The 26,475-nt window shown below is 43.2% G+C and overlaps 1 protein-coding gene across 1 annotated transcript in view; it reads left to right on the top strand.

The window, feature by feature from the left end:
- Window positions 1-26,475, top strand: part of CCM2 (CCM2 scaffold protein) — a 349,754-nt gene that overhangs the window by 30,471 nt on the left and 292,808 nt on the right. Inside the window, exon 2 of the mRNA XM_078662564.1 lies at window positions 4,213-4,370. Coding sequence (XP_078518690.1) covers window positions 4,341-4,370 — 30 coding nt within the window. The 5' untranslated portion in view covers window positions 4,213-4,340. The remainder of the gene's footprint in view (window positions 1-4,212; window positions 4,371-26,475) is intronic.

Below are 26,475 nucleotides of genomic sequence, written 5' to 3'. Positions count from 1 at the left end.
ACGATTTTAAATTGAAGGCCTAATGTACTGAGATAGCTGCACTGTCTTATTTTTGTCTAGTACTTTGACCTTGTTAGTCAACATTTTGTGTAAAACCGAGGTATCCTGAAGTAGCCCGACCTGAGGACTGCTTCATAGGATAAAACTGGTCATATGGTCAGTGATTGTAAAAAAAATAAAAAGTATAAAATACGATTGGGGGTCAGATCATGCTACGTGTGCTAAGGATTTGTAAATTGCATGGCTACCCGATGGGCCTCCCAGCGCTGTGGATCAAGTCTGTCACATTGTGGCCGAGACAAAAGCTGATCATTCAAAAAGGTATGTTTTGAGGGATTTCCTGAATTTGGAGTTTTCTCTAATCGATCTCAGTGCTGGGGGCAGGGAGTTCTAGAGCTATGGTGCAAGGTAAGCCACCACTTCTTGATCTTTGGTACAGTAAGAAGTATTGGATCAGAAGTGCGTAGTAAACTTTTAAGTATATAGGAGTTTAGCAACCGCTGGATTAGAGGGTGGCTAAACCCTTCAGCGATTCCAGGGCAAAACATGGTCCCCTTTTGTCTCCTGCTGGATTGCACAGTTTTAGCAGAAGACATCTTTGCATGGTATCGTACGCCTATACATTTTGTTGGGCAGCCCACACTGATCACAGAAATGCACAGGCGTTTCATCTTTTTCTCAAAATCTGATTTATTTTATAATCCCAAAAAGGTGTCCAGGAAATCTTCTCTGATTCATAAACATGCCACCCAACTGTCAATTGCCCCTTTCCTCTTCACCTTAGTCAAACCCTTCTTAGTCACCAGATCGTGTCTTTACAGTCACTCCGGGCATACTCCTTGGAGAACGGACCAGAAGTTTGCTTTTGTTATTATTGTTAGCACTTGTGGTGGTTCTGACTATTGTGTGTTTGGAAATGAGCTTTATTGGAATTTATCGACGAACATCAAGACCACCAAGATATCCTGAACTGCTTGTGCCTTGTAAATCATTGTCATCGTGGTTCATGATGCACTGCCAATGGTATTAGCACCATCTAGTTTTCAATGTTTATCGTAATTTAACTGCTTTTATTATTTGGAATTTTAAGTCCAGTTTATTTTGTAAGATAAATCAGGGGCTGGATATGGAGTTTGAGTGTTTTTTTCTCTGTCATGCGTTATCTGAGCTTCTGTCACCAACGCTTCATAGTGTAAGTCTTGATTGCTTGTCTTCACTATCTCTAGAGAGTTAAGCGCCCGAAGTCAGTAACTTGGTTAGTCACTAAGTGCAATAGTATTGCTGGCCCTGGTACCAGAGTGGTTGATAGCTGTACTCAAAAGGAATACTACTTGATAACTTCTTGTCCAGTATATGAAGAAAATACATCCTGCCACGTGTGACATTTCTTTTTCTATGAACAAGTTGAGTTTAGGTCAGCATTTGATTGCGATAAGGCTCTGGGCATGTGAGACTTCTCTTTAGTCCAAAGTTCTGCTTGTAGAAGAGTTCTGGATATGCTTCTGTTCTTATCATGCCTTGGCTCGCTTTCGTACCTACGTTTCGGAGGAAGGGTCTTGTGACTTGCTCTGGCAGAGGGAAAATATTTTACATTGTTCATTTTTCAAAACGTTTCTATGAGTAAACATAGACTGCTTGTAATCCAGGGACTAAATGAGTAATCAGGGCTTAAGGAAACAGACCACAGTTTGAGGTTCTCTGCTTTACCAAATTATGTCATCTTGGCTGAATCCATTTTTTTTTTTAGTTGAGCTTCAATTCCCTTGTTTTCCAAACTATGAGCTTTTAAGTGTTTTATAGGTAACTAAATATTTATGTTTTTCAAGTAGATGAGCCCCGCAAGATCTTCTACATTTTGTCATTACGAAATGGTATTTAAAATTGTTTAAAAATTACATGCTAGGTTAGTAAAACTTTCATCCATGTCGGGTTTGAACTCTTTTTCAAGTTGCCAGTAATGGGAGTATCCTGTGTTTAGATAAAATCTACTAATCCAGCTGGAAAAGAGACAGAGAAAATTGTTCACCCTGACCACAAAACAATGTGCCCTTGCCTTCAGGTGAAAAGAATTTCCCACCCTGCAGTGGTACATGCATATAGGAATATTGAAGTATATTAAGACAGAGGGAGTAGTGACTTCAGGGGATACAGTGACATTATTGCCCATGATGGGCAGTCATTGGCCAAAAGAAACACGGTAACATTCCTGGCTAAAGGAGATGCCATAATATTGTGTGAATTTTGTCACATTAATCCCCATGGTGTCGTTGGCTAAGGAGAAACGGTGGTGTTATGACACTGGCTACGTAAATGGCAATGAAACCATGCGATTCCAAGTTGGCAGAACTCTATCCATGAGGTATTTGCTTTAGGACACTATTTTGCTGCTAATGGGTAACGGTACAAAAGGGGGTGGTGATGGACGGATGCTCCGTCCATCACCACCCCCTTTTGTACCGCTTTGGCCGCCTTAAGTGTGGCAGGGTATGCTCAGACGTGAGTCCATTGCTCACTTTGCCACTGGATTCAAGCAAGCCGGGCTGAAGACGGCTGTAATGCCAGAAACCGGTCCCCGGAAGCTTGTTTCCGGTCCAGGGAAGGCATGGCTTGGCAGTTCGGGCTGGACTGTTTCCATGAGGCACAGGGTCAGACTGATTTGCATATAGCCATGTCTGAACTGGGGCGGCAGAGTGGGCTAAAGAACGGTGATGGATCAAACCCAGATCTTTTGACTGGGTGTGAGTGTTTGATTGGTACAGATGCTCTGTCCATCACCACCCCCTTTTGTACCGCTTTGGCCGCCTTAAGTGTGGCAGGGTATGCTCAGACGTGAGTCCCTTGCTCACTTTGCCACTGGATTCAAGCAAGCCGGGCTGAAGACGGCTGTAATGCCAGAAACCGGTCCCCGGAAGCTTGTTTCCGGTCCAGGGAAGGCATGGCTTGGCAGTTCGGGCTGGACTGTTCCCATGAGGCACAGGGTCAGACTGATTTGCATATAGCCATGTCTGAACTGGGGTGGCAGAGTGGGCTAAAGAACGGTGATGGATCAAACCCAGATCTTTTGACTGGGTGTGAGTGTTTGATTTGTTCAGATGCACCGTCCATCACCACCCCCTTTTGTACCGCTAATGGGTAACAGCAAAATCAACAACAGTGCAATGGTCTGAGGTTACAGCGACCTCCAGAAGACAGGAGTTCTGGGGATACAAAGGCAGTAGGTCAGGGTGGGGCTTCTCTGCTTCTAGTCATCACTGGCAGGGCAGGGGATTTGAAATTAGAATTATAAGGTAAATGTCCTGACATTACAGTGGCAAGGGCAAGCAAGGTCTCTGAGCTTACGTAAAATGGTGAACCCATAGCATCAGTCACATTGACATGTTTTACTTATGGCTGTATAGTGGTGTCACTGTAATAGCTAATGTTACTGAAATCCTGTGAAAGGTGTGTTCTTGTTCTAGGGCTACTAGATTCGTGGCTATGATGATTATTCGGGTGTTGCAATGATATGGCAATGATGAGGGTGGTGGGGTGAACTCTTACCACTGCTACAAAAATGATTATTAAAATCGAGGACCGGATGAGCATTTTGAGTTTTAAGTACCTGCATGGTCATGGCGAATGTTCTGGGATGAAACTGACATCAAAGGCAGGGATTAACTGCTGAGATAATGTACAGCATGGAGCTTTCTGTGTTAGAGTGCCTCGTTCGACAGGGCAAGGATTTAGGTGTTATTGTGAAGCTACAATACAGTGGAAGTTACAAGAGTATATTCTTGTTATAGGCAGGCCAAGGCTTCTGAGCTTGTCATCATGGGCAGGGAAAGCGCACTGGTGCTGCTGCAGCACAGTAGTCCAGATTAACGCTCTAAGGTTACAGTAGTTCTCCATATACTTTTTTATCCTTTACATATGGAGGACGCTGAGGTTGCAGCTAAATGTTTGTCTCTTCCAGATTTGTAGCAACCTTGATGGAACTGGGGTATTAGTTGATAGCATTATAACAATCAGGGCGATGTTTCAGTGACACCATTGGTAAGGCAGAGCTTCTAGATGGCATCATGTAATGGAGGATTGACTTTACTGGAAGGTTGAATTGGTTAGTCATTTCAACATCAAGAATAGTAAGCGTAAACAATGAATTGCACTTGAGTGGTGTGCGGATGCGTTCCTATGGTGTCTCCCTTGACCATCTGCTATGGTGATCTTGTTTAGGTCTTGGGGAGTTGCAGTGATACCATCAGAAGTGACACAGTGACAGCACAGTTGCAGGGATGTCCTCTGGAGCAGCAGCGGCGGCAGCTCTTCCAGAGATCCTGGGGAGGAGACTGCAGAGGTGAGACATGGAAGATGATGCAAAGAAAGCAAAAAAGGTAAGTTTGAGCGTTCTTCTGTAAAAAAAGATTGGTAAAAGTCCACTGGTCAATCAGGGGCTCCTGAAAGAAAATAATTAGAACATACAGGCAAACTTTAAAAATGCTGGTTGCCGACAAGTTTAGAATTTGACATAAACCGAACTCTGCATTTTTTGTGCTTTTTTGATGGGCTGTCTTTATGTGGTGTCTTGCTAATGCTTAGAAGATGGTTTGTTAACTATCACATACATGTATTATGTTTAAGCTGCAGTGGTCTGTCTGTTATCTGAACGCAGCAACTAACACTGTGCCGTTTGTAGGGTGAAATGCTTTCTTTTTAGAATGGTATTGCATTTTTTTCCAGAAACTGTTTTTTTGTTACCCAATTTACTTTGTCAAAAAACTCAATGAAATTTGCCTTCCACAAATTATGATTAGATTGACGACCTCGTGGTACTACAAGTCCAAAATGAAGATAAGTCATGAGACGAGACTTCCATGTACCCATTTGGACCCCAATCGTATGACCATTTGGAAAAAGCTCAACAGTTTGCTTTTTTGTTTTCACGTACTAGTCTAAATTGTGTCTAGAAGGAACCAGGCTGTGTTGGTCATTGTATGTAGGAAGGTTGCTCTTTCCTCCTGATTTCATAGGGTCTAAGGAGACTCTACTTCCCTTCCTCCTGCTACACCCATCCTGTGTTTGCTCGGTCTGGAGTCCAGTGACAACTGCAGGTTTTGTTGCATTCTCTTTTTGCAACTCTGTTCTTGTCACATTTAGTTGAAATCAATTATTATTATTAATAATAATAGTATTATTATTATCATGTTTGATTAGTTAAAATTGTTACGTGGAGTATAAAAATATCATAAAAACAGATGTCCCCTCCCCAGCCCTTTCCCAACGACTGATCTCTTGGGATCTATTCTGTGTGCAACAATACCGCCATGTCTCATCCGGTATAGAGTGCCAATGTCGTCCTCCCATGCCACCCTGAACCTTTACTCGCCTACCGATTTTAAGGCAGTGGAAGCTTGGCAGAGCCTGGAAAGCAGTCGTGTGTCAGAAAAGTTGATTCTCCCAAGGGGTATGATACCATTTGCACACATGTATTGCACTATATAAATGAGTGACATTCGTCATTAGAAGGGAAGCTTACCTTGTTTACTTGGTCTCACGACACTGAGTGATTTTAGTTTGTAGGAATTGATTTAATCATAAAACTCCCTACAGCCAAACTGAATTCGTGTGGTGTATACCTCGTTTATAACAATCTGCCCGCGAATCTAGAAGGCTGGGACATTTTGTCTCTTCTTTTAATTGGCATTTTTTAAAGCAAACAGCGGGCAAACATAGATCATTTGCGGCACTATGCTTGAACTACAGTGCTCTCTTTAGAAGGACAGATTCTGTGAAACCTTCATTAGGATCTAGGAAAATACGTTTCATATCGGGATCTCACAAATCAGGCACTGCACTTTTGCCACAACTAGTCTTTTTAGGATGTTCTGGTGAGTTGGAATCTTCTATTTGTTTGATTTCTCGGGTAAGAAATTCGATTTGCCAGACCCTGAGCTGCAATTATTGGCAGTGGTTACTTTTATGGGATGTGAGATTTCATTGGTGCTGTTCTGATACATGAAACTAGCAGGTGATCTGTAATGAGCTTTAAAAAAAGCGACAGCTTTGCCAGACCGGTGTGTGCACAGAGTAACATTGTATCTCGTTCCTAAAATGCTGATGATAAATTGCAGACCTAATGTATGTTGTGCATTACCACATGTTCATGTTTTTCTTTAAAAGTAAATGTTGCTGGTCCTTCGAAATCTCTTGACACTGGTTTCAAAACTTACATTTGTTAATGCCTCGTGCATAGAAGGTGTAAAGGCAGACTAGTTGTCTCATGGTGCTTTCTTTCAGCAGTAGAATTGGACTGCGGCCAGACGATGCATTCTTTTTCTTTAGTCTAAGTGGACACACCAGCCCAGATTCTGATGTGTATGTTTTGAGTGCTTACATTTCAACTGAGATCTGTCTTTAAATGCTGTGGAAGCTTTCACTGAGATGGAACATGCTGGAACAGGTGCAAGCTGCAGGGTGTTTGTAATGTTACCACAAAATGTTGAAGCTGGAACTAACTGAAAACTGTGTGGAAGCAAGCTTGTGAGATTTGGGATCTAGCTGAACGCTGGAAGGAGCTGCACATTAGATCTCAAGCGAACCTTCATCTGAGATTATGGTCTAGAGATCTACCCAAGACCTCTGATCTTAGATCCTGAAAAGGTTCCCATGTTCCCTAACAGTAACCCAGATTTGGTTGGACCAAGTCATTACATTAATTTGTGGCGTTGTGAGTGAGGTGAGAAACAATGATCAGCAGCATAACTTGTGAACCTCAAGGATTTGAACTCAAGCAACATTAATTGATATAATGCTGAGCATTCTGTAAGATGAGGCAGCAGATATGACTATGAATGTGCGGGTCAGTGAGTGTAACCTGGGTCGTCTTTCTTGAATATGAAGTCTGTTAGATCTGACAGCTTTAGGGTGGTCTTCCCCCCCACCCCAACGTTTTGCCATCTTCCTCCACTTTTCTGACCTCGGCTTTGCTGGTACTAGGACTCTATGCACTTTACCTCTGCTAACCAGTGCTAAAGTGCTTGTGTCCCTCCCTTAAACATGGTAATATTGGTTCATCCCCAATTAGCATATCTAATTTACTTATAAGTCCCTAGTAAAGTGGTAATACAAATACCCAGGGCTTGTAAATTAAATGCTACCTGTGGGCCTGCAGAAGTGATTGTGCCACCCACTTAAGAAACCCTTTAACCATGTCTCATGCCTGCAATTGCATAGCCTGTGTGCGCAGTTGGCACTGCCAGGTCGACCAGGCAAACTAAACCTTTTTCAATGCCCACACCTTCCCTTTCTATACATATACATCACCCCTCAGGTCGGCCCTGGACTACCCAGAGGGCAGGGTGCACTGAATTTAAAAAGCAGGACATGTACTTTTAATTTTTACACATTTTGGTAGTGAAAAGCTCTCAAAATTGTTTTGCATTACAGCAAAGCCTGTCTCTCTCGTAGGTAAGATTGGGATTACCTCGTTACATTTTATAAGTGTAATTGTCAATTGGGAAGAGATAAACCCTTCATGTCTGGTATCCCTGGAATCACAGTTTAATATCCAAGCTTATTGTTAAGTCGGATTTTAAATTGCAACTCTGAAAATGTCACTTTTTAGAAAGATGACATTTTCTTGCTTTAGCCATTTGGTGCTTGTAGTCTGTCTCTGATCACATGACTGCGTGTAATTGGCAGTTGGGCTTTGTGTACTCCTCCTAGACAGCCACACACAATGGGCGCTTAGGTGTCTCTCAATGCGTCATCTCTGGCAGGATGGGGGGGAGCTTGGCACAGCCTCACTTACACCTGAATAGGCTATGTCCTGTCCACACACAAAGGACTACATAACACTGTCGCGAGTCTGGAACGGGGACAGGAAGGGAAGACAATTGTGCACTTCAAAGGCATGTCTTTGAAGTCTCCCCCACTTCAAAGGCATCACTGGGTGTTAGTACTGGACGTCAGACACTATCACTTCAGTACATTTCTGGACCTGTGGATACTTTTCCAGGAAGGAGGACTGCTGTGCTGCTGAAGGACTGCCACTCTGCCGGACTGAACTCTGCTGGACTCCTGCTTTGCTGTGGTGATCTGCTGCCCTCTTGCCTGGGTGAGACGGACTAGACCTGCATCTCTTAACCTCAAAACCCAAAGTAACTCCAGTGGCTAATTATCTGCCCTCCTGATCTGAAGTCAGTATAATTGAAAGGGTTGACCCAGACAAAGTCACAGGGACCTGGGTAGTTAAGCGTTAGAGTTAGAGGGGTCCCAGACTGGGAAAGCACATAGAATCATACACAGTTAAGCATCAATATACAAGGATTCAATCTTAACAGTATGGTTATTTTTTATTCACAACATACCGAAAAACCTTAAATTTGTTTTTTACGTACAAATCTAAACAGTCAATTGATTGTTGTAACACAGTTGTGCCCACACGCACAAAAGGAGGGGGGAAGTGCTGGTGTGTTGTGTGAAGGATTTCGGTGAATAGTGCAGGGGAAAATTTCATTAATCAAAGAACACATAGAATTGCATTTCATTCTATTCAACAATTACACATTATTTTACACGCGGTTCCCCTATCCAGGGGCCACACTGAGCTGCTTGAACAAGTCAGATCCAGTTAAGGAAAACCAGTCTTCTAAAATGGCTGAATTAATCCTGCATATGGACAGAAGCTGGTATTGTGGTAGATGTGGTCTACGTTTCGACCCTTGGGATGGTAGGGACAGTTCCCCTTACAGGGCGGGTCTACATCAGGACGGGGATTGGGGTGGGCAAAGGTCCTAAAGGTGATTAAAAACAGGATTTAGGGGGAGGGTCAGGTGGAAGATCCCCATATACACATAACAGTAAACACCCTATCGGGCGTGATTCTAAAATCTCAGTACACAGAGTAATATTTATACAAGGATAACATTCTACTGTCACAACAATTCCAACCTTGATATTGAAAGATATATATATATATATATTGAGAAGTCAATATTTCAATCGTTAGGCACGTTGTGCAAAAAACGCAAACATCAGGTTTTTTGGAACGGTATTAGAAAAAGGGATGAGGTGGTCACAGGTCATGTAATTAAACATACTAAAGATGGTTAATTTTACCTTAAATGAGATTCAGGGAACGGACCTCAAAGTAGTTAACCGGCAGGATCTGCAATATAAATGCATCACTCGTATCCTCCTTATAAAGTATTACCGATATAGGTTATAGGTCATTCGGCATTAGGTTAAACTAGACTCACCTAGCGTTCAGTGGAAACGGCAACAGTCCGTAAAAAACTCTCTCTAAAGAAGTTGCTTCTTAACGCGGTTAATGCTGTGGGGAGAAAACGGCATCGTGTTGGAGCCGCGTGTACATGAAAGCGTACACAATTAGTCTAGTAAAAGTTAACCTTTTTGGGATCTGTTGCTCACCTCGTGATCAGATTACGAATAAAGTCACTGGGGGGCCATGGATGCACCTCCGGACGGCAGCATGAATTCGTCAGACTCGCGTGTGCGCTAATGGTAACCAAGACGCGATGTTGGGGGGCGTGTCTCACTCCTCATAGGCATAGAGGACAGACTTGGTGATAACGCACGATTGTATTGAGTTACCAAATTTTGGGTTAACATCCGAGTCTACATTAATTTTCGGACGTCATGATAAAGGATAAAATATCCTGGTGAGAAAAACCTTTGCCGCATTTACAAGTTATAGCCACATGTTTTGATTAAAAAAAAACGGACCCAGCCCAGTTATTCTTTTTATACACTGATGGGAGATAAATCATCATAATAAGAAAAAGCAAATTCAATTTGCAACCACATGTTATAGCATCCTAATCTTTACGCACTCACCTCGCAGGGTAGTGTAGGTTAAAGATTTATTACCGTAGTGAATTGGAAATTCTTGTAAAATCACAAGTTACAGTGCACGTGCTAACATAGGGTCGTGAAGACTGCTACATCATATAGACTTTTTTTCTTTCAATCACTCGGAAAGATCATGACAGACAGTAGAATAGTTAGAGAAAAATGAAGGAGAGTCTCAGAGGAATTTTGGCAAATTGCGAAAAATTATTCTCCGCCTCGTTGAGGCCGTTCTGGACCGAATCAAAAAATGTAATCCATTTTAACTCCCTGACATTGAGAATTGGTGTGATGTCACCTCCTCTCGGTCCCAGTGTCACATGTTCCAGAATAATCCATTTTAGGCTTTCGGGAGTGTGGTTCTTGATCTCACAGTGTTCTACTAATGGAGCACCCACAACCTTACATCTGACCCGACTGCAATGGTTGTAAGAAACGTACTTTTGCCTTCTGTTGTGTCTGTCCCACATAGGTCAAATCACATGGACAGGTAATGCAGTAGATAACATTTGCCGTGTTGCAATTAGTTTGGGACTTTAGTTTTATACGGTGATGTTTCAGCACAAATTCTTTGGTCTGGATGGTGTAGGGACAAGCTTTACAATTCCCGCATTTGTAATGTCCCACAATAGGTGCAAGATTCCAGATAGATGTTATAGTGGGTGCTGCAGGTGTTTCAAGGAAAGAGGAAACCACATGGTCCCGGATGCTTCTGGCCTTTTTAAATGAATGCATGGGTAGAGTGTTGTTACCCAGTTCCTCAGCTACCAGCGGCCAATGTTTATTAATTGTCTTTTTTATGGCATTGCTCTTCGTAGTGTATGTTGTCACACATATGATCCGTTCCTCTACATTTGTAGGGCGGACATTGGGTTCCAGAAGTGATTCTCGATGATTGAACCATGCTCGTTTTCTCGCCTTTTTTGTAAGTTTTTTCGGGTATCCTCGTCCAATCAGGCGTTCCATTAGATTGTCTGACTCCATCATATAGTCTTCTTTTTTGCTGCAGTTTCTCCTAATTCTTAAAAACTGTCCAAAAGGTAAGTTGTCGCGTTGACCCCTAGGATGGTGGCTGGAGTACTGGAGTAGAGAATTGCGTTCCGCAGGTTTTCTAAAAAAGGGTTGTGTGCATCACATCATTCTCCGCTATTATTGTTAGATCAAGAAAGTCAATCTTTTTCTTGTCAGATTGTATCGTGAACTGAATATCAGGAGATTTCAGATTGAGCCAAGATGGAACATGGTGATTTCAGATTCACTTCCTGACCAAATCAGCAGGATATCATCGATGTAACCTGGATGCTGGATCTGAAAGGATTAGAATCATTGAAAATGAATGTGTTTTCGAACATTGACATGAATATTATAGCTAAATCCGGGGCAAATGCTGCCCCCATAGCTACTCCCTTCGTTTGTAAGTAGAAACAATTCTGAAAAACAAAAAAGTTCCTCATCATGGCAATTTTCAGGAGAAGGATGATGAATGTGGTAGGGACACGGGTTGGTGCTTCACGTTGTTCAAGTGCCATTTCCATAGCGACCAAAGCTTCCTCTTGGGGAATACTAGTGTAAAGTGATACAATGTCACATGTAGCCAAAAGGTCTTCTCCTGATTTGAAAGGTCTACCCTCTACAATATTAATAGTATGAGTGGTATCGCGTAGATAGGTGGTGGTTTTTTCTGCCAAGGGTTTAAGAAAAAAGTCAATGTAACGGCACAAGGGCTCCAACAGGGATCCACACCCTGAAACAATTGGCCGACCTGGTGGGTTCTGCATATCCTTATGGACCTTTGGTAAGGTGTAAATTGTGGGCAAACGTGGGTTCTTTTGATTAAGGTATTGATATTCTTGTTCTGATAAGAAACCCTGGTCCAAACCCTCTTTGGTCACCCTCTGGATCTCGGATGCAAGCTCCTTGGATGGATCCCCAGCCAGTCTCTTATAGCTAATTCCATCGTTCAATTGTCTCCAGATTTCCTCCTTATATCTGGTCACATCCTGGACCACGATGGCACCCCCTTTGTCTGCCTGCTTGATTACCACGTCTTTATTGTCTTTGAGAGAAAACAAAGCCATCTTTTCAGATTTTTTGATATTGAATTTCATGTAAGTTCTCTCATTAAGAATTTTTTTTACATCACTAAGTACAATGCTTTCATAAGCCAAGATTCTCTGCGTCACTGTATGTCTGGGTGGAACAAAGGTAGAAGTTATTTTGAGACCAGTAGCCGATGATTTTAACTGTGAAGGTCTATCTCTGAAGAAATATCGTAACCGTATCTTTCTGAAAAACCTATGGAGTTCGGCCAAGGTATTGAATTCATTCGGCAAAGCTGTTGGAACGTATGATAAGCCTTTGCTTAATACGCTCATTTCATCATTTTTCAGGGTATAAGATGAAAGGTTTATCACTGGGCTCACAGTAGGTCTTACCATCTGTAGTTCTTGCGTCGGGTGGTTCTCTCCTAGTGTTCCACTGTGGGAATACGGACCTCTTTCACACCTCTCCCTCTCCCATTGCCTTCCCATTCCATCGGGGGCCCTGATGGCCCCGATTGGTACCTCTGTTCCAGTTGTTTCCCCGGCCTCTGGGTGGTCTCCATGAACCCTGTCCTAAAAAAGGATTTGGTTGGTATGTTGGACGATAGGTGTCCTGATATCCGTACGATGTACTTGGGCCTGTAGGTTCTGTGTCTTCTCCAGAGCTATATGATGAATCGGAGAAAGTTGTGAAAGGTCGTCTTCCTCTTGGGCCTCTGTAGCCCCGATTCATGAACCGTCCTTGGGGGTCTTGTCGATAATAGTCTTCCTGTAAATAGGGGTAGGTTTTTTTCTTATCGTAAAGGCGCAAGTCACGAGCAAGCTTCTCTAGTTTCCTTTTGATGGTGGTGGTCTCGAAATCCTGCAATGTCGCTACCAGTTTAGTCAAAGCTTCCTTAGAGTTTGTTAGGGTGCTATCCCCTATAATCTCAGCCTTAAGGTCAGCTATTTGCTTAGTGAGGATGATGACCTGATCCGCCGCCGTCTCAATCCCCAACACCATCCAGTGACGGGAACAGTTATTTGCGACGAAACTGAATCCCTCCCTGAACTTCGGAATATCCACGAAGATAGCAGGTTCAATTTTAATCTGTAACCCTATAGGTATAATGTTTGATTGTAGGCACTGTGCAAGAAAATGGCCATGTAGGCGAGTTCTTATCAATTTCTTTTCAAGACGTTCTAGCTGGGTAATCTTGTCATTAAGAGTGATGTCAATGACGGGAGTGTTTGACGAAAGAAAATTGTTTGCAGGGTCGTGCAAAAGTTGATGTATGTAATCCTCTGTGTACGTAAGGACTTCTTTATCTACCATGATGGGTAGATATAAGAAAGAATCACAAAAAGTCTCGGCAATCCTGATTAGAAGGGAGGCGGAGAAAAAACCTTGCAGGCCAGCGCCTGCTCGAAGTCCGTATAATTGAAAGGGTTGACCCAGACAAAGTCACAGGGACCTGGGTAGTTAAGCGTTAGAGTTAGAGGGGTCCCAGACTGGGAAAGCACATAGAATCATACACAGTTAAGCATCAATATACAAGGATTCAATCTTAACAGTATGAAGCCTCATGGACATAACAGGCTTCCAACCTCTGCACCTTCACTCTGCCATCTGTGAGTCTACCCTGCCAAGTGGTGCTAACCCAGTCCTGGATCCTTGGAAGTGGGCCTAAGGTGCTTGCCAGCGGATCCAATGCATCTACTCTGGTGTCCGGCGCATCCCCGAGCAGAACTGACATCACCGCTGCTGCCTGGGTTGTATCGTTGCAAAAGACTCGGATAGGCACTGCCTCCTGCATCTTGGGACCAACACATCGCCTTCTAAATCGCTGCTGTGCGACACTTTTCCCAGCACTAGCTCATCGCATCCCCTGTTGACGGCAGCCTCGACTACGAAACTCTGCATTGCAGCTTCACTGCTAATAGGATTTGAGGCTCATCTCCTCTGCTGTGCCTTGAATTTTCTACACCGAACTTCACATCGCAAGCCCTGTCAACAGGATCCTAGCCTCATCAGGACCTCACACCACAGCCTTGGAACTGACTCCTCGCCCCGGCTGAGGAACGCATCGTCAACGCGGATCCACACAGTGTTCTGTAACCAGGATTTAAGGTGCTTTGTTGAGCAGGCCTAAATGGGTCCCTGTAGTCTGCCCGCATTCCATAGCTGTTAGCCTGAACTTGTGATTTCATCCCGGGCCAGCGCGAAAACATTATAATTAGGCATACAGTGAAGGGGAGAGAGGAAGCTCAGGAAGTTGAAAGTCAAATAACCACCTATCCTTGATGGACAAGTGAGCAGGGAGTCAGCTTGGTTATTGAAGTCTAGGTTCGTTGACTTGGACGGTAAAGTATTTCTTGAGGAGGAGTTTCAGGTCCCTTTTGAAGCAGGGGAAGGGGGGGTTTGCATCTGAGGTCTATAGGGAGTGAGTTTCACATCCTGGGTACGTTGCCAGAAAAGGGTCGGGACTGAGTGGTTCTCTTTTTCAATTTCGGAGGGATGAGAAGAAATGAGTTGGAGCTTCTCAGAGTTCTGGATCTTCCAGCTTTTACCAGTTTGCTGTTAAGGTAGTTGGGGGAATGTGAGTGAAGAGTTTTGTGTGTGATGCAGGCCAATTTGTAGATACATCTACCTTCAATGGGAAGCCGGTTGAGGGAGTGGCGGATGGTGTGATGTGTTCAAACCTTTTTACCCCAGTTATAAGTCGAGCTGCCATGTTAAGGACTGACCTTAGTGGGGCTAGGTGGGCTTTTGTCGTACCTGTTAGGATGGCGTTCCCATAGTCCAGTTTAGAGAGGACTAGGGATTGTAGAATAGTCTTAAAATCATCCTGGGGAATGAAAGGTTTAAATTTCTTCCGGTGTTTTAGTAAGGAAAGCGTGCCTTTTGCAGAGTTTTTGATGTGGTCCTTCATCTATAAGTTCTTGTCCAGGGTAATGCCTAGTGACTTAACCGAGAAAGATAGGACGAGAGAGCAGTTTAGGGTATCAAGGTTCTTGAGCCAGTCTTGGATAGGAAGGTGGTTACTTTTTTTTTTTACAAGATAAGTAGGTGCTATAGGATCCAATGTCATGTATTGTCCTCTATAAATGGATTCACAGAAAAAAAACACTAGTTGTGAAGCTGAAAGCAACAATATTGCACCTGACAAATCTTGCAAAATCTTGCACCTCTTTGTAATTGTTTCAAGCTACCACTTTCACAAGGTGATGCTGGAAGCGGGTTGTGCAGCTGCTGCTCCTGCCAGAAGGTATCAGCAAAGTTTTTCTGCGAGGGAACTAGCCCATGTCAAGTTGCTAGAATCTAAAAATAGTTGCCTTAATCGAGCCATTGATAAGACATTAAAAGATGGGTTCTTCTGATCTTTTTCGAGTCCTAAAATTCACAGCTTCTAGGTTCGGAAAGGCTTACTTGACCATTCATGTTTACCATGTCAGTAAAAAGAATCCTGTTGAGTTTGAATCAGTTGGTGCCTATCAGTGCTAATTAAAAATAAATAGTTTGTGGCCCCTCGTTTTTCTCAGGAGCCTGCTGCCGGGTTTGCCAAATATCAAGGCTGCCTAGTCTTGGTTCCACCTCATATCTCGGTCTTCCACCACACTACACTTCCTGTCTCGATCTCACTTTCGAAGGTTCTCTTTCAACTCTCCTTTCTCCCTCTTGTTTTGATCAGTGACGATAAAAAATAATACCTCGTCCTAAAATTGAGTTCCAGTGTCCACGACCTGCACTCCTTCCTAGAGACAGTTGTGCATATAGTCTCCTTTACAAGCAATCGAGATAAAACACACTTTCAATGCTTTGAAGCTGCACAAAAGCAGCATGTGCGCTACTCATGCAACGAATTTTTTTGTGTGTACATGTATATATATATATATATATATGTGTGTATATATATATTTTTTTCTTCACTATAAAAAACAAAAGTTAAAGTTAACAAACTGTTCGCTTTGCTATTATTTCCATAACCTATATATATATTTTTTTTTTCACTCCGAAATTCACCTAAAATCACCACAGTTAAATGTCAAGTATGGTTATGAACTAAAATCGAAAAACACTGAAGTTTGTAAGTTATGGTTTGGGCCCCAATCCATAACTCGCACAACAGCTGTTCAAATCATAACGTGCAGACCAAATACAGTGCTTATATATAACATCTATGAGTTCCCTGCACCCAGTTCTCCATAAGCCGCCAACCTCCTTTGCCCAGGTTAAGTGCAGCAGCAGGGGTTGTCCTGGCCTCTGGCCAGGCCCTCTGTACATTCAGTAAAGTCTGTGCACATCAGAGTTGACCACAGGGCATGGCCTGCCCAACAACCTGCAGAAGGTGAACACACACTGTACACAGCCGTTGGCCTCACAAGGCAGGGGTTGTCTGCAGGGCCTGGTCTCGTGCCTAGCCGTGTGCTGCCCATCCCGCTATGGACAGCCAACCCACTGATGCAGCAGAGGTTGACTACCGGCGTCTGGTAAGGCTCTCTGCTCAACCGTCCGCAGGCAGCTTTCACCCTAGGTCCTGCGCCCAACCTGTTACAGGGGCCAGCTCCCACTGTGCATGCCCTGACAAATGGGGAGGCTGACAGCAGGATGTGTTCTACGGGCCGAATGGCGTACACCCCAGGAGAAAACAACACCCATGCTGTGATTGTGATAAGGAATATACCTCCTGATGAAAGGCAGTAGTATGCCCGAAATGCATTGGGGACATCCATAATCTCCGTTTGGTGGTTTACCCATTGCCTAAATGGTTTATGTTTTTTACACAAACATAATGGATGACTACAATAAATAGTAATTGTTTTGGAAGTAAATAAAGAATATCAGCTTAATTCAGAGGTTGACTTTGAGATTGAATTTGACAAAATGTCTACTTAAAATTCTCCAATTGTGATACCCGGGAGTCACCAAAGGGACTCTTCCCAAGGTTTTGTTGTGGACCCATGCAAGCATCACAAGCCAGTTCTGGACCCACAGCCAAATAAAGCTTGCCTGGATTTGCAATACTAGCCAGTAAAGCTGCCCTTGGTAAACCAGTCTTTCTTTTTGGGAACCTTGGACGTGGGAGGGGAGGGGGGTGGTGATGGGGGGCACTCGTCAGGTTCCCCAGACTAGGCCGCTGTATTCACGACTGACAACAACAAAAGAAGTCCCTTTGCCCTCCCCTCCCAAAGGTTAGGACAAGTAAAATCGTCATGACGCGTAGGAATAATTCCAGTACAAGGTGAGCAAAGTTGTAGTATTTATATTCTCTGACTCGCTTCACAAGTTCAGAGTCAGATCCCAAAAGAGCAGTGACAGCCAACACGTGTTTCACCCCCTTTATATAGCCATCCGGCCTGGGGCTTCCTCAGGGCGTAAACATTATTTAGAACAGGACAATCGTGGTCCTGTTGCGTCTGCTCTGGGTAATTAGTATTTGAAAAGTCTCGGGCGAAATGCCCTGGGTTCCACATACATGGCAATCGGCGTTTGCCCTCCCCTCCCCATCCTTTCACTCCACATGACCCTGAGGTTCAAGGTATGTTTACTCTGCCCTGTTATGTACCCTTACATTTTTTTCAGGACATGGAGACCGAGTCTCTGCATGTTCTGTAATGGCGGATGCAGCATCAATCTTGTAGCCCGATGTTGCAGTCAAAAATGAAAGTGGCCTAGCCCCAATCTGGCTGCTAGGACTCCAACACACAACTACTAATTTAAGCAATTTTAATGTTTAGCAATTTAATATTTCTTAAATCAAATACATCAACATGATCATCATATTATTACAGGGTTCATATCAAAGTGAATCGTCTTTGATTATTCATGTATCTGTATTTGGTTTAAATTTGTTGATCCTTTGAATTATCTCTGTAATAATATGATCATCATGTTGATGTATTTGATTTAAGAAATATTAAATTGCTAAACATGAAAATTGCTTAAATTAGTAGTTGCGTGTTGGAGTCTTAGCAGCCAGATTGGGGCTAGGCCACTTTCATTTTTGCATTGTAAATGCTTAGCAGGCATTATTCCAACATAGCACACATATCGAGTTAGTCTGAGTAGTGTATCACTTGAGTGTACTTTTCACCCACATTCATTGTCATACGATGTTGCAGTCAGAGAGTCAGATCCTTTGAGATGCCCAGAACTAAGATGGCTAATGAGAGAAAAAGCTTCCTCCACCAATCAGATTGGAGTATTTTTTTTAATTTTGGGGTCTGCCGAGATCCATAGATGCTGCCCTTCCTCATTTATGAAATAATTGTCCAGGTATCTCTAAAATGTAATCCTTTTAATGCCCAACTTGAGCTTCTTTTTAAATGTTAATTGCTTAAACGGAATGAATGGGGTTGTTCCAAATGAGGGAAAGCACAGACCTGAATTAGAATTGTACCTTCATGAAAAATTTGGAAATGTGTTTAGCTGTGTGCCTATATCCAAGAGCAAAGAATGCTATGCAAATTAAAATAGGAGGTGGCACTTTTGGGACCCACGCCACTCTTTTTCCTGGCCCCTGCTTCACAAATCTGCACGAACCAAACATTGATGCACTTTTTTGTGCAGGTTCGTCAAACAGCACCAATTTTATTCAGGAAAATAAATACATTTTCTATGTAAACTCAGAGATTCAGCACTAACTACGCCATTCCTCTCATTACCAGTGTTTGTTTATGTATTTTCTGGATAACAGATGGTTAAATATGTAATGCTGTGTTTAGGCCAGACCTAAAAAAAAAATCTATCAGTTTGAGGACACAAGTAAATAAGATTAAAATCGTTGTACTAAGAAGTGATGGGAGCCAAAAGGCGACCGAATGCTGCTTGATCAGTGCGGTTTCCTGGTTGTTGATTATGCCTGCAACGTATCAGAATATCTCTTCATGGCAGTGTTACTTGATTGTCTATACTGGTTTTCTATTATGGATGAGTGCAGTTTGGCTAGTTCCTGGGCTCTCTTTTGAAAGGGAACGCCCCAACTGCCGGGCTGAATGAAAACAGAACAACTAGGCCTATTAATAAATTATCTGTAATCGTAGTTGTGTACCCGGGCCGCTTCCTGTTGTTGTGGAACTTTAGACGGGGCTGGCTGACTGCTCCACTGTAATTTCTCTAACCTCAAGGAAAGTGCAGGTCACACGTGGAATGACGTGACCACGCTGAGAGCCATCAGAGCACCCAGTATGGTTTGTTTTGAAGTTTTAAGGTTTTGGTGGTTGCTTGTGTTGCTCTTTGTTGATGTCAGTCTCTCGTTCACAAACTTGTGTATGACCTGTCGCTCACACTTATTTTGAAGTTTCCGCTTGCATTCATCAGGTGTAATGTTTTATCTTTAGGCTTTGGTGCAGATCGAAAAGTGTATATTTATGTATGTTTCAGGAGAAGGCATACCAATTAAAGATGCTTAGTACAAAACCGTGTCTTGGAAGGTAACTGAATGGTGTATGTTCCTGAAGAATACGATTGCCTATTTGTTGGCATGCACATGCCCACCCTCACCTGTGCTATTTATTTTGATATTTTGGAGATTTTTTATGGCAGCAAAGCCTCAGTGATCCAGTATATAGTTTTAGCAAGAGGGACAGAAACAAATTTCATTACAAGACCGGAGGCTGACATTATGCATTATCCTTTAATAGCAACTCACACAGCCGCACTACATCATAAAGGATAAAGTTCTAGAGTTAACAACACTGAACAAAGGATGTATCCAGGAGATGATCTGCCTCTTTTAAAAGCGGCTCGCCAGCAGATAAGTCACTACTTCCTTTCTCTCCTTACTTTCGACAATTTTGGATTATATTTCAAGTATTATGATAATTCTAAATGTTTTATTGCCAATATGATGCTTATATTTCACATATAATGATAATTCCAAAGGTTTTTCATTGCCAAATATGATGATAATGATAATTTCTAAATGTTTTACTACGAATATGATGCCTTACTTGCTTCTTTCTTCGTCCTTTCAAGATTTGACTCTGCCTTTTTAGAAGTTTTCACACTTCCTTGGTTTCTATCCCTGGCCTGTGCCTCATCAGCCTGATTCTCTCCTGGTGGGTGGTGCTGGTTCCTTACTTCCACTCCCACCCCCCTCCCATGGACTTCCAATTTTCGGTTGTCCCTCACCTCCCAACGATCTCCTTTCCCCCTGCGCGATCGCGCAGCAACTTCGTCACTGTCCGCCGCTTTTCTGCGTTGTCCTCTCCATGCTCGCATCCATTTCCTCGCTTTCCTCAAAATACGCCTTGCTTCAAAGGAAAGCACATTAGCAACACCCGCGTTGCGTGCCTCCTCCCCTAAGCGACTTTCCTTTTCTCCGGCGGCTGAGCTCGAGCACTCCTCGGTAATTTGTCAGTTGCTCTGCTTCAGCCGCCGGAGACACTCTACCATTGCGTTTTTTTCACCGATTCTTTCCCTATAACAATATAAACACACCTTTTTACATTAAACACGCTTTTTAGCCGATAATATTGTCAAGCCTTTAACCACTAATTTTAATAAGGATTTAAATGAGTTTATTAGTTCCCCAATAGATACTATAGTAATACCCCAACTTCCCTTACCCCTTCATGCTAATTAGAATTCTATAACCTACCCACCCTTACCTTATATTTAAAAAAAAAAGGGGGGGGTAGTTTTAGATTCTGAACCTAAAAAAAAAAAAAAAACAACAAAAAAAAAAAAAAAAAGAGGAGAAAGAGAAGTTTTTTATTACCTTACCTTTTAATATCTTTTCATCCCCTCTGAGCTCTTACTACACCATGTCTGACATGGATTCTGATGACGCCACTGCTAGCTCACCTGCCCCTATCGACGATTCACTTAAAAAATTCCTTCAACAGGAAATTAAGTCATGTATGATGTCCTCTCTCAGAGAAGTCATGCTCTCTAAAAGACCGTGTGATCCCCAAGATCTCCCCTTACACGGTAAGAGACCCAAAAAGACCAAACATTGCGAAAGCACTACAGGCCCTAGCGCCTTTCATAGTACAGGAGGTCCTAGCACCTCACTTTGGATGGGAGGCCACCGCGCCCCACTTGAACCTGATGTCCCTCGGGACACTCCCTTTACCGGTGCCCATGGCGGCACAAATATGTACGGTGTCCCTCGCGGCACACTTTGGAATAGTGCTAATCAAAAAAATAAGAATATTGGTCTTGACTCCTCTTCCTCCTCCTTTGATGACAACTCCTCCAAAGACCCCTCAGACGAATTCGTCTTTGACCTGGATGAGGTCCAACATGATCTTAACTCCCAATCTGATCCGGAACCTACCTCAAAAAATATTATTTTGAACCCTATTGGAGAAGAGATGTTTTCTCCCCTAAACATCTCTCACCCTAATAGTTCAAAGTGGTTCCCACAGGATCATGTTTCAAAATTTGTCACACGCTGGTTGAGAAACCTTTTGGATAGAAACACTAGAAACACAATGAGATCTGAATCCCCCAGACCTACCATTGATGAGAGGGTCTGTCAAACTCCAAACCTGGATCCAAACCTTATCAAATTCCTATTTAAATTAGGGCGAGACCCCAGAAAGGGATTGGAGAGAGCCCTTAAAGGCTGCCAAGACCGCCTTTTAGACGTCTTAGGACCCCTTGTTAGAATCCTGGATATGGCCGAACAATCCCACCTCTCCTCTACCCCCTTGAATGTTGATCTCATTCAAAGATGGAGCCAAAGGGCCATCGTTCTCCTTGGCAACACTAATTCAAGTTTGATCATTGAAAGGAGGAGGTCCATTCTAAACTAAATCAACCCCAAATTAGGTGACATGGCGGAGAAGGAACCCTCCCAGAACCCCAAAGGCCTTCTTTTCGGAGAGGATATAATCAAGGAGATTGGTAAATATGTATCCACCTTCACTGCTCTTGATAGAGCTCAAAATAACCTGAGACGGATATTCAACACCAACCTTTTTGGTCAGGCCGGTAGAAGGGGTCGCTCTTCCGGCCGAGGCAACCAACGACCCTATTTGTCCTTCAGAGGAACAGCAAGGGGCTTCTACCCCCCTAGACAACCCTTCTTCCCTCAAAGAGGAAGAGGTCCAAGAAACCGTGGTTCGAGAGGCCGGGGTACTCCCAACACCTCCAATTCTACAAGTAAGTACTACTCCTTCTTCTTCTTTCCCTCCCATAGTAGGGGGCAGACTAAAACAGTTTTATCACGTTTGGGATTCAATTACCCAAGATCCATGGGTTTTGGAAACCGTCATGGCTTCAAGATAGACTTCTTACAGATTCCTCTCCAATCTCGCTTACCCCAGCCCTTCGTCCTTTCAGAAGATCAAGAAAAGATCGTGGAGGAAGAAATTATTTCTATGCTCAAAAAAGACGCAATAGTGGAGGTTCCCTGGTCCGATGCAAGATTCCTAAGCACACTGTTTCTTGTTCAGAAAAAGGACAAAGGTTGGAGACCTGTAATAAACCTTCGAGAAGTCAACAAATTTCTGGTTTATCGTCACTTCAAAATGGAGGGTATCCACCTCCTGAGGGATCTCCTTCTCGAAGGAGATTGGATGGTCAAGTTAGACCTGAAGGCCGCCTACTTCACCATCCCTATGTACAAGGAACATCAACCTTTCCTTCAATTTGCTTGGAAAGAACGTCTTTACCAGTTCCAAGCTCTTCCCTTCGGCCTCTCTTCTGCCCCTTGGTGTTTTACCAAGATCATGAAGTGTGTCGTTACTATCCTAAGAGAGAGAGGTATCCGCCTCATCATTTACCTGGACGATATTCTTATCATGTCCCAATCCCATTCAGACCTCCTAAGAGATCTAGAAACTTCTATGAACTTATTAGAGAGCCTAGGATTCATCATCAACAGAGAGAAATCCATTCTCTCTCCCTGCAGAATTATAGAATTCCTTGGTTTCACACTAGACACCTTGAAATGCCTTCTCCTTCTTCCTGCCAGGAAGATTGCCAAGATCCGGAAGGAGATCAGGTCCGTCTTGAAACAAGAGTCTTTAACTCTCTGCGAACTAGCCAGACTTCTTGGTCTCCTTTCTTCTTCCATCCAGGCTATTTTTCCCGGCCCTCTGAACTACCATGCGCTTCAGAGAATATAGAGAAAAGCCCTCAATTCAGGTCTGTGGTATGGGGATCTTGTGTCTCTGGATCCAGATGCGAGAGCAGAGCTCTTTTGGTGGCTGGAGAACTTAGACGCCTGGAACGGCAAAGCTATCTTCGGCTCATCCCCGGATTTTGTCCTAGAATCAGATGCCAGTCTTCATGGCTGAGGTGCTCGTTTGGAAGACCAGAACACCGGTGGGGTCTGTACCCTGTCGGAATCTTCTCAACACATAAATTTTCTGGAATTGACGGCTGGTTTATACGCTCTTATGAGCTTCAAACACTCCATCCAAGGGATGTCCGTTGTTCTGAAAATGGACAACGTTTCCGCTGTGGCCTATATCAATCGCCTTGGAGGGACGAGATCTGCAGCCCTCTCCAATCTTGCCAGGAAACTTTTGATGTTCTGTCTGGAACACAAAATTTCCCTCAGGGCAGAATATCTTCCCGGGAAATCAAACATTTCTGCAGATTGGAATTCAAGATTCCTTATAGACTTCTCGGACTGGAAACTCGATGTGAACGTCTTCAATTCCCTCTTCCACTTTTGGGGTCCCATAGACGTGGATTTGTTTGCCAGCAGGCTTACCTTCCAACTTCCCAACTACTTCAGTTGGATGCCAGACCCGGGCGCTCTTGCTGTGAACGCATTTCTCCAACCTTGGTCTCACTTCCTGGGTTATGCCTTCCCTCCTTTCGCCATGATTCAGAGGGTCCTTCAGAAAGTCAGATCGGAACAATGCCTTCTGATCCTAATAGCTCCTTTTTGGCCGTCCCAAGCTTGGTTCCCGACAGCCCCGGAACTTGCATGCGACATCCCCTTTCTGATCCCAGCCTCTCCAGGCCTGGTCTCGAACGCAGACGGGGAAGATCATCATCTTATTCTCGAGGGGAATTTGAACCTTCTTGCCTGGAAAGTGTCAGGCAATCTAACGAGCTGTCTGGACTTTCGTCGACAGCTCTTTCTCTTCTCTGAGAATCTTGGGCACCTGGAACACACCTTAGATATAACAACATTTGGAAGAAATGGTTTCATTGGTGCCTGGAAAGGAGTCTGGATCCCGTGGAGACTCCTGTTGTGAATATCGTAAATTTTCTGGTCAAACAATTTGACAGAGGCCTTTCCTATCGTTCTATTAATTGCTTTAGATCCGCAATCTCTGCGGGTCATTCTCCTATCAACGGTAAATCGGTAGGTAAAAATCCTATCATTTTTAGAGTCCTCAAGAGTATAAGGCTAAGAAGACCCCCTAGACCTAAATACCAGACCCTTTGGGATGTCAAGTGTATTTTAGACCTTTTTTGTTCTTGGCCAGATAATTCTTCCCTTAATAGAAAGTTTCTCTCCTTTAAACTCGCCACACTCTGATGTTTAGTCTCCTGTAGGAGAGTGTCTGACATCAGAAGCTAAGACATTTCAAATAGATGTTATGATATTTTTGGTGTCAAGTTTGAATTACTAAGAAGAACTAAAACCATGTCAGATTTTATCTTTTATCCTCGTTTTGACAGTTTGCCTAAACTTTGTGTGGTTGCTTGTATGAAAGAATATGACGGTAGGATGTCTCTCCTACGCCCTAATGATGCAAATCAACTTTGTTTCTTTTGTGAAACCTTTTAAACCTGTTTCTTCCACCTCCATAGCTAGATGGGTTAAATCTACCATGAAACTTGCTGGTATCGACCTCTCTAAGTTTCAAGCACATTCTATTAGAGGAGCTATGGCCAGTAAAGTTGGATGATATCCTGAAAGCTGCTGACTGGTCAAATGCTAATACCTTTGCTCGTCATTATTGCAAGCCTATCGAGCATATGTCTGATGTTGTCCTTTGGGGCTACGAACATGCATAATGTAGCCTCCGGTCTTGTAATGAAATTGCGATTCTCCTATTAACATGACCAGAGAATCTGGATTTCATTAAAGACACGGAGGCTGACATTATCCCTCCCTCCTCCCTTTTACAACTTTTGGGATGTCTTTTATGAACTTATTACATCTTTTGATATATTGTTCATGATCTTATCGATTGCTTCAATTGTTTTTAATCTATTATTATGCCTATGTGATGAGATAGCTCTTTAGGCTCTTGGTCTTAATCATTTCTTTCTTTCAGGCAATTCCGTTTAACCGGCTGGCCTTTGACTTGCTGAAGTTTCTTCCATGATGTTTTCAAGCTCTACCTGGATCTCTCAGCCTATGAAGTTCTTTCCTGTTACCCGGATCTCTCAGTTTTTGAAGTTCTTTCCTGCTGCGATTCTTTTAAAAGAGGCAGATCATCTCCTGGATACATCCTTTGTTCAGTGTTGTTAACTCTAGAACTTTATCCTTTATGATGTAGTGCGGCTGTGTGAGTTGCTATTAAAGGATAATGCATAATGTCAGCCTCCGTGTCTTTAATGAAATCCAGATTCTCTGGTCATGTTAATAGGAGAATCGCAATTACTTGACAGACGCATATTTAAACAACCACGTTTTCAGATTTTTCTTGAATGGCAGAAGGTCCTGCCGGTTACAGCAGTATTAGAGGGAGGCATTTCGATAGGACTGTGTCTTATATTCTGAATCTGTGTCACATAAAGCTTAATTGAGGAGGATCAATTATCTGTAATCTGTTTCTGATTTTGTGATATTTCGTTTTCCCTTTTGCCTTATTTTGCTTTGGAATAACTCAATCTCTCACTTGTAACCTGTAATTGGTAACCTGGTCTTATGTTAAGGTGTCTGTCACGCACTGGGTCTCGTCTATGTTCTAGAAAATGCTTATACATATATAAACCTTAAAAATAATTACCAGGAACAAGAAGCAAATTGTTTGTTGCCCTTCTTTGCACCGTAGAAGCTTACAAAGCTTGTTGTCTATCTGATCATCTATTGTCTGCTTGATGCAAAAGCTCAGTGCTGTCTTCGAATCAAGTCAATGGAGCCTCTCCTTCGAGGGATGTGATAGAGCGACAAATGTGGGCATGATGACTGATTGAGTAATTTGGAAGGATGTCCAACCTCAGAGAGGAAAGCCATCTGGTTCCTCGACACCAACTTGTCCGGGAAGAAGATAGTGTAAGACGACTGTACCAACAGCACATGCAGCTATCTTGCGCAGCTTGCCAATGGCCATAAACTAATAGCCCTTTAGTTAAGGCTGCACCTAAATAGTTGTGTCCAATCTTGATTGTGACCTAATGGGGAGGGAGAAGTACTCCTTAGGCTATTGGACATGTCATTTCCAGGCAGGCGTCAGGACGGGGCAGGTCTACAGGAGCCGTCACCCAAGCTCATCTCCCGGTAAGGTGCAGGCAACCCCACGCCAATAGCCTATGGAGTTCTTCTCCCTCCCCCATTAGGTCAGGATTGGACACAACTATTTAGTTCAAGTGCCCAAAAAGCGAGCTAGGAGATGCAAATCTCGCATTGCAGCTTAACGTTGGCGAGCCGCATGCGAGAAAACACTCGGCCACGTGGCGATTGGCAGAATCCTACAAGCGGAATGCAGAGTGGGTAAAACCCCGCCGGCGAAACAGACT

Source organism: Lissotriton helveticus, chromosome 10 (genome assembly GCF_964261635.1).
Source record: "Lissotriton helveticus chromosome 10, aLisHel1.1, whole genome shotgun sequence".
NCBI classification, from domain to species: domain Eukaryota; kingdom Metazoa; phylum Chordata; class Amphibia; order Caudata; family Salamandridae; genus Lissotriton; species Lissotriton helveticus.
Note: the sequence above shows the minus strand (reverse complement) of the source record. Positions and strands in the feature narration are given on the sequence as shown.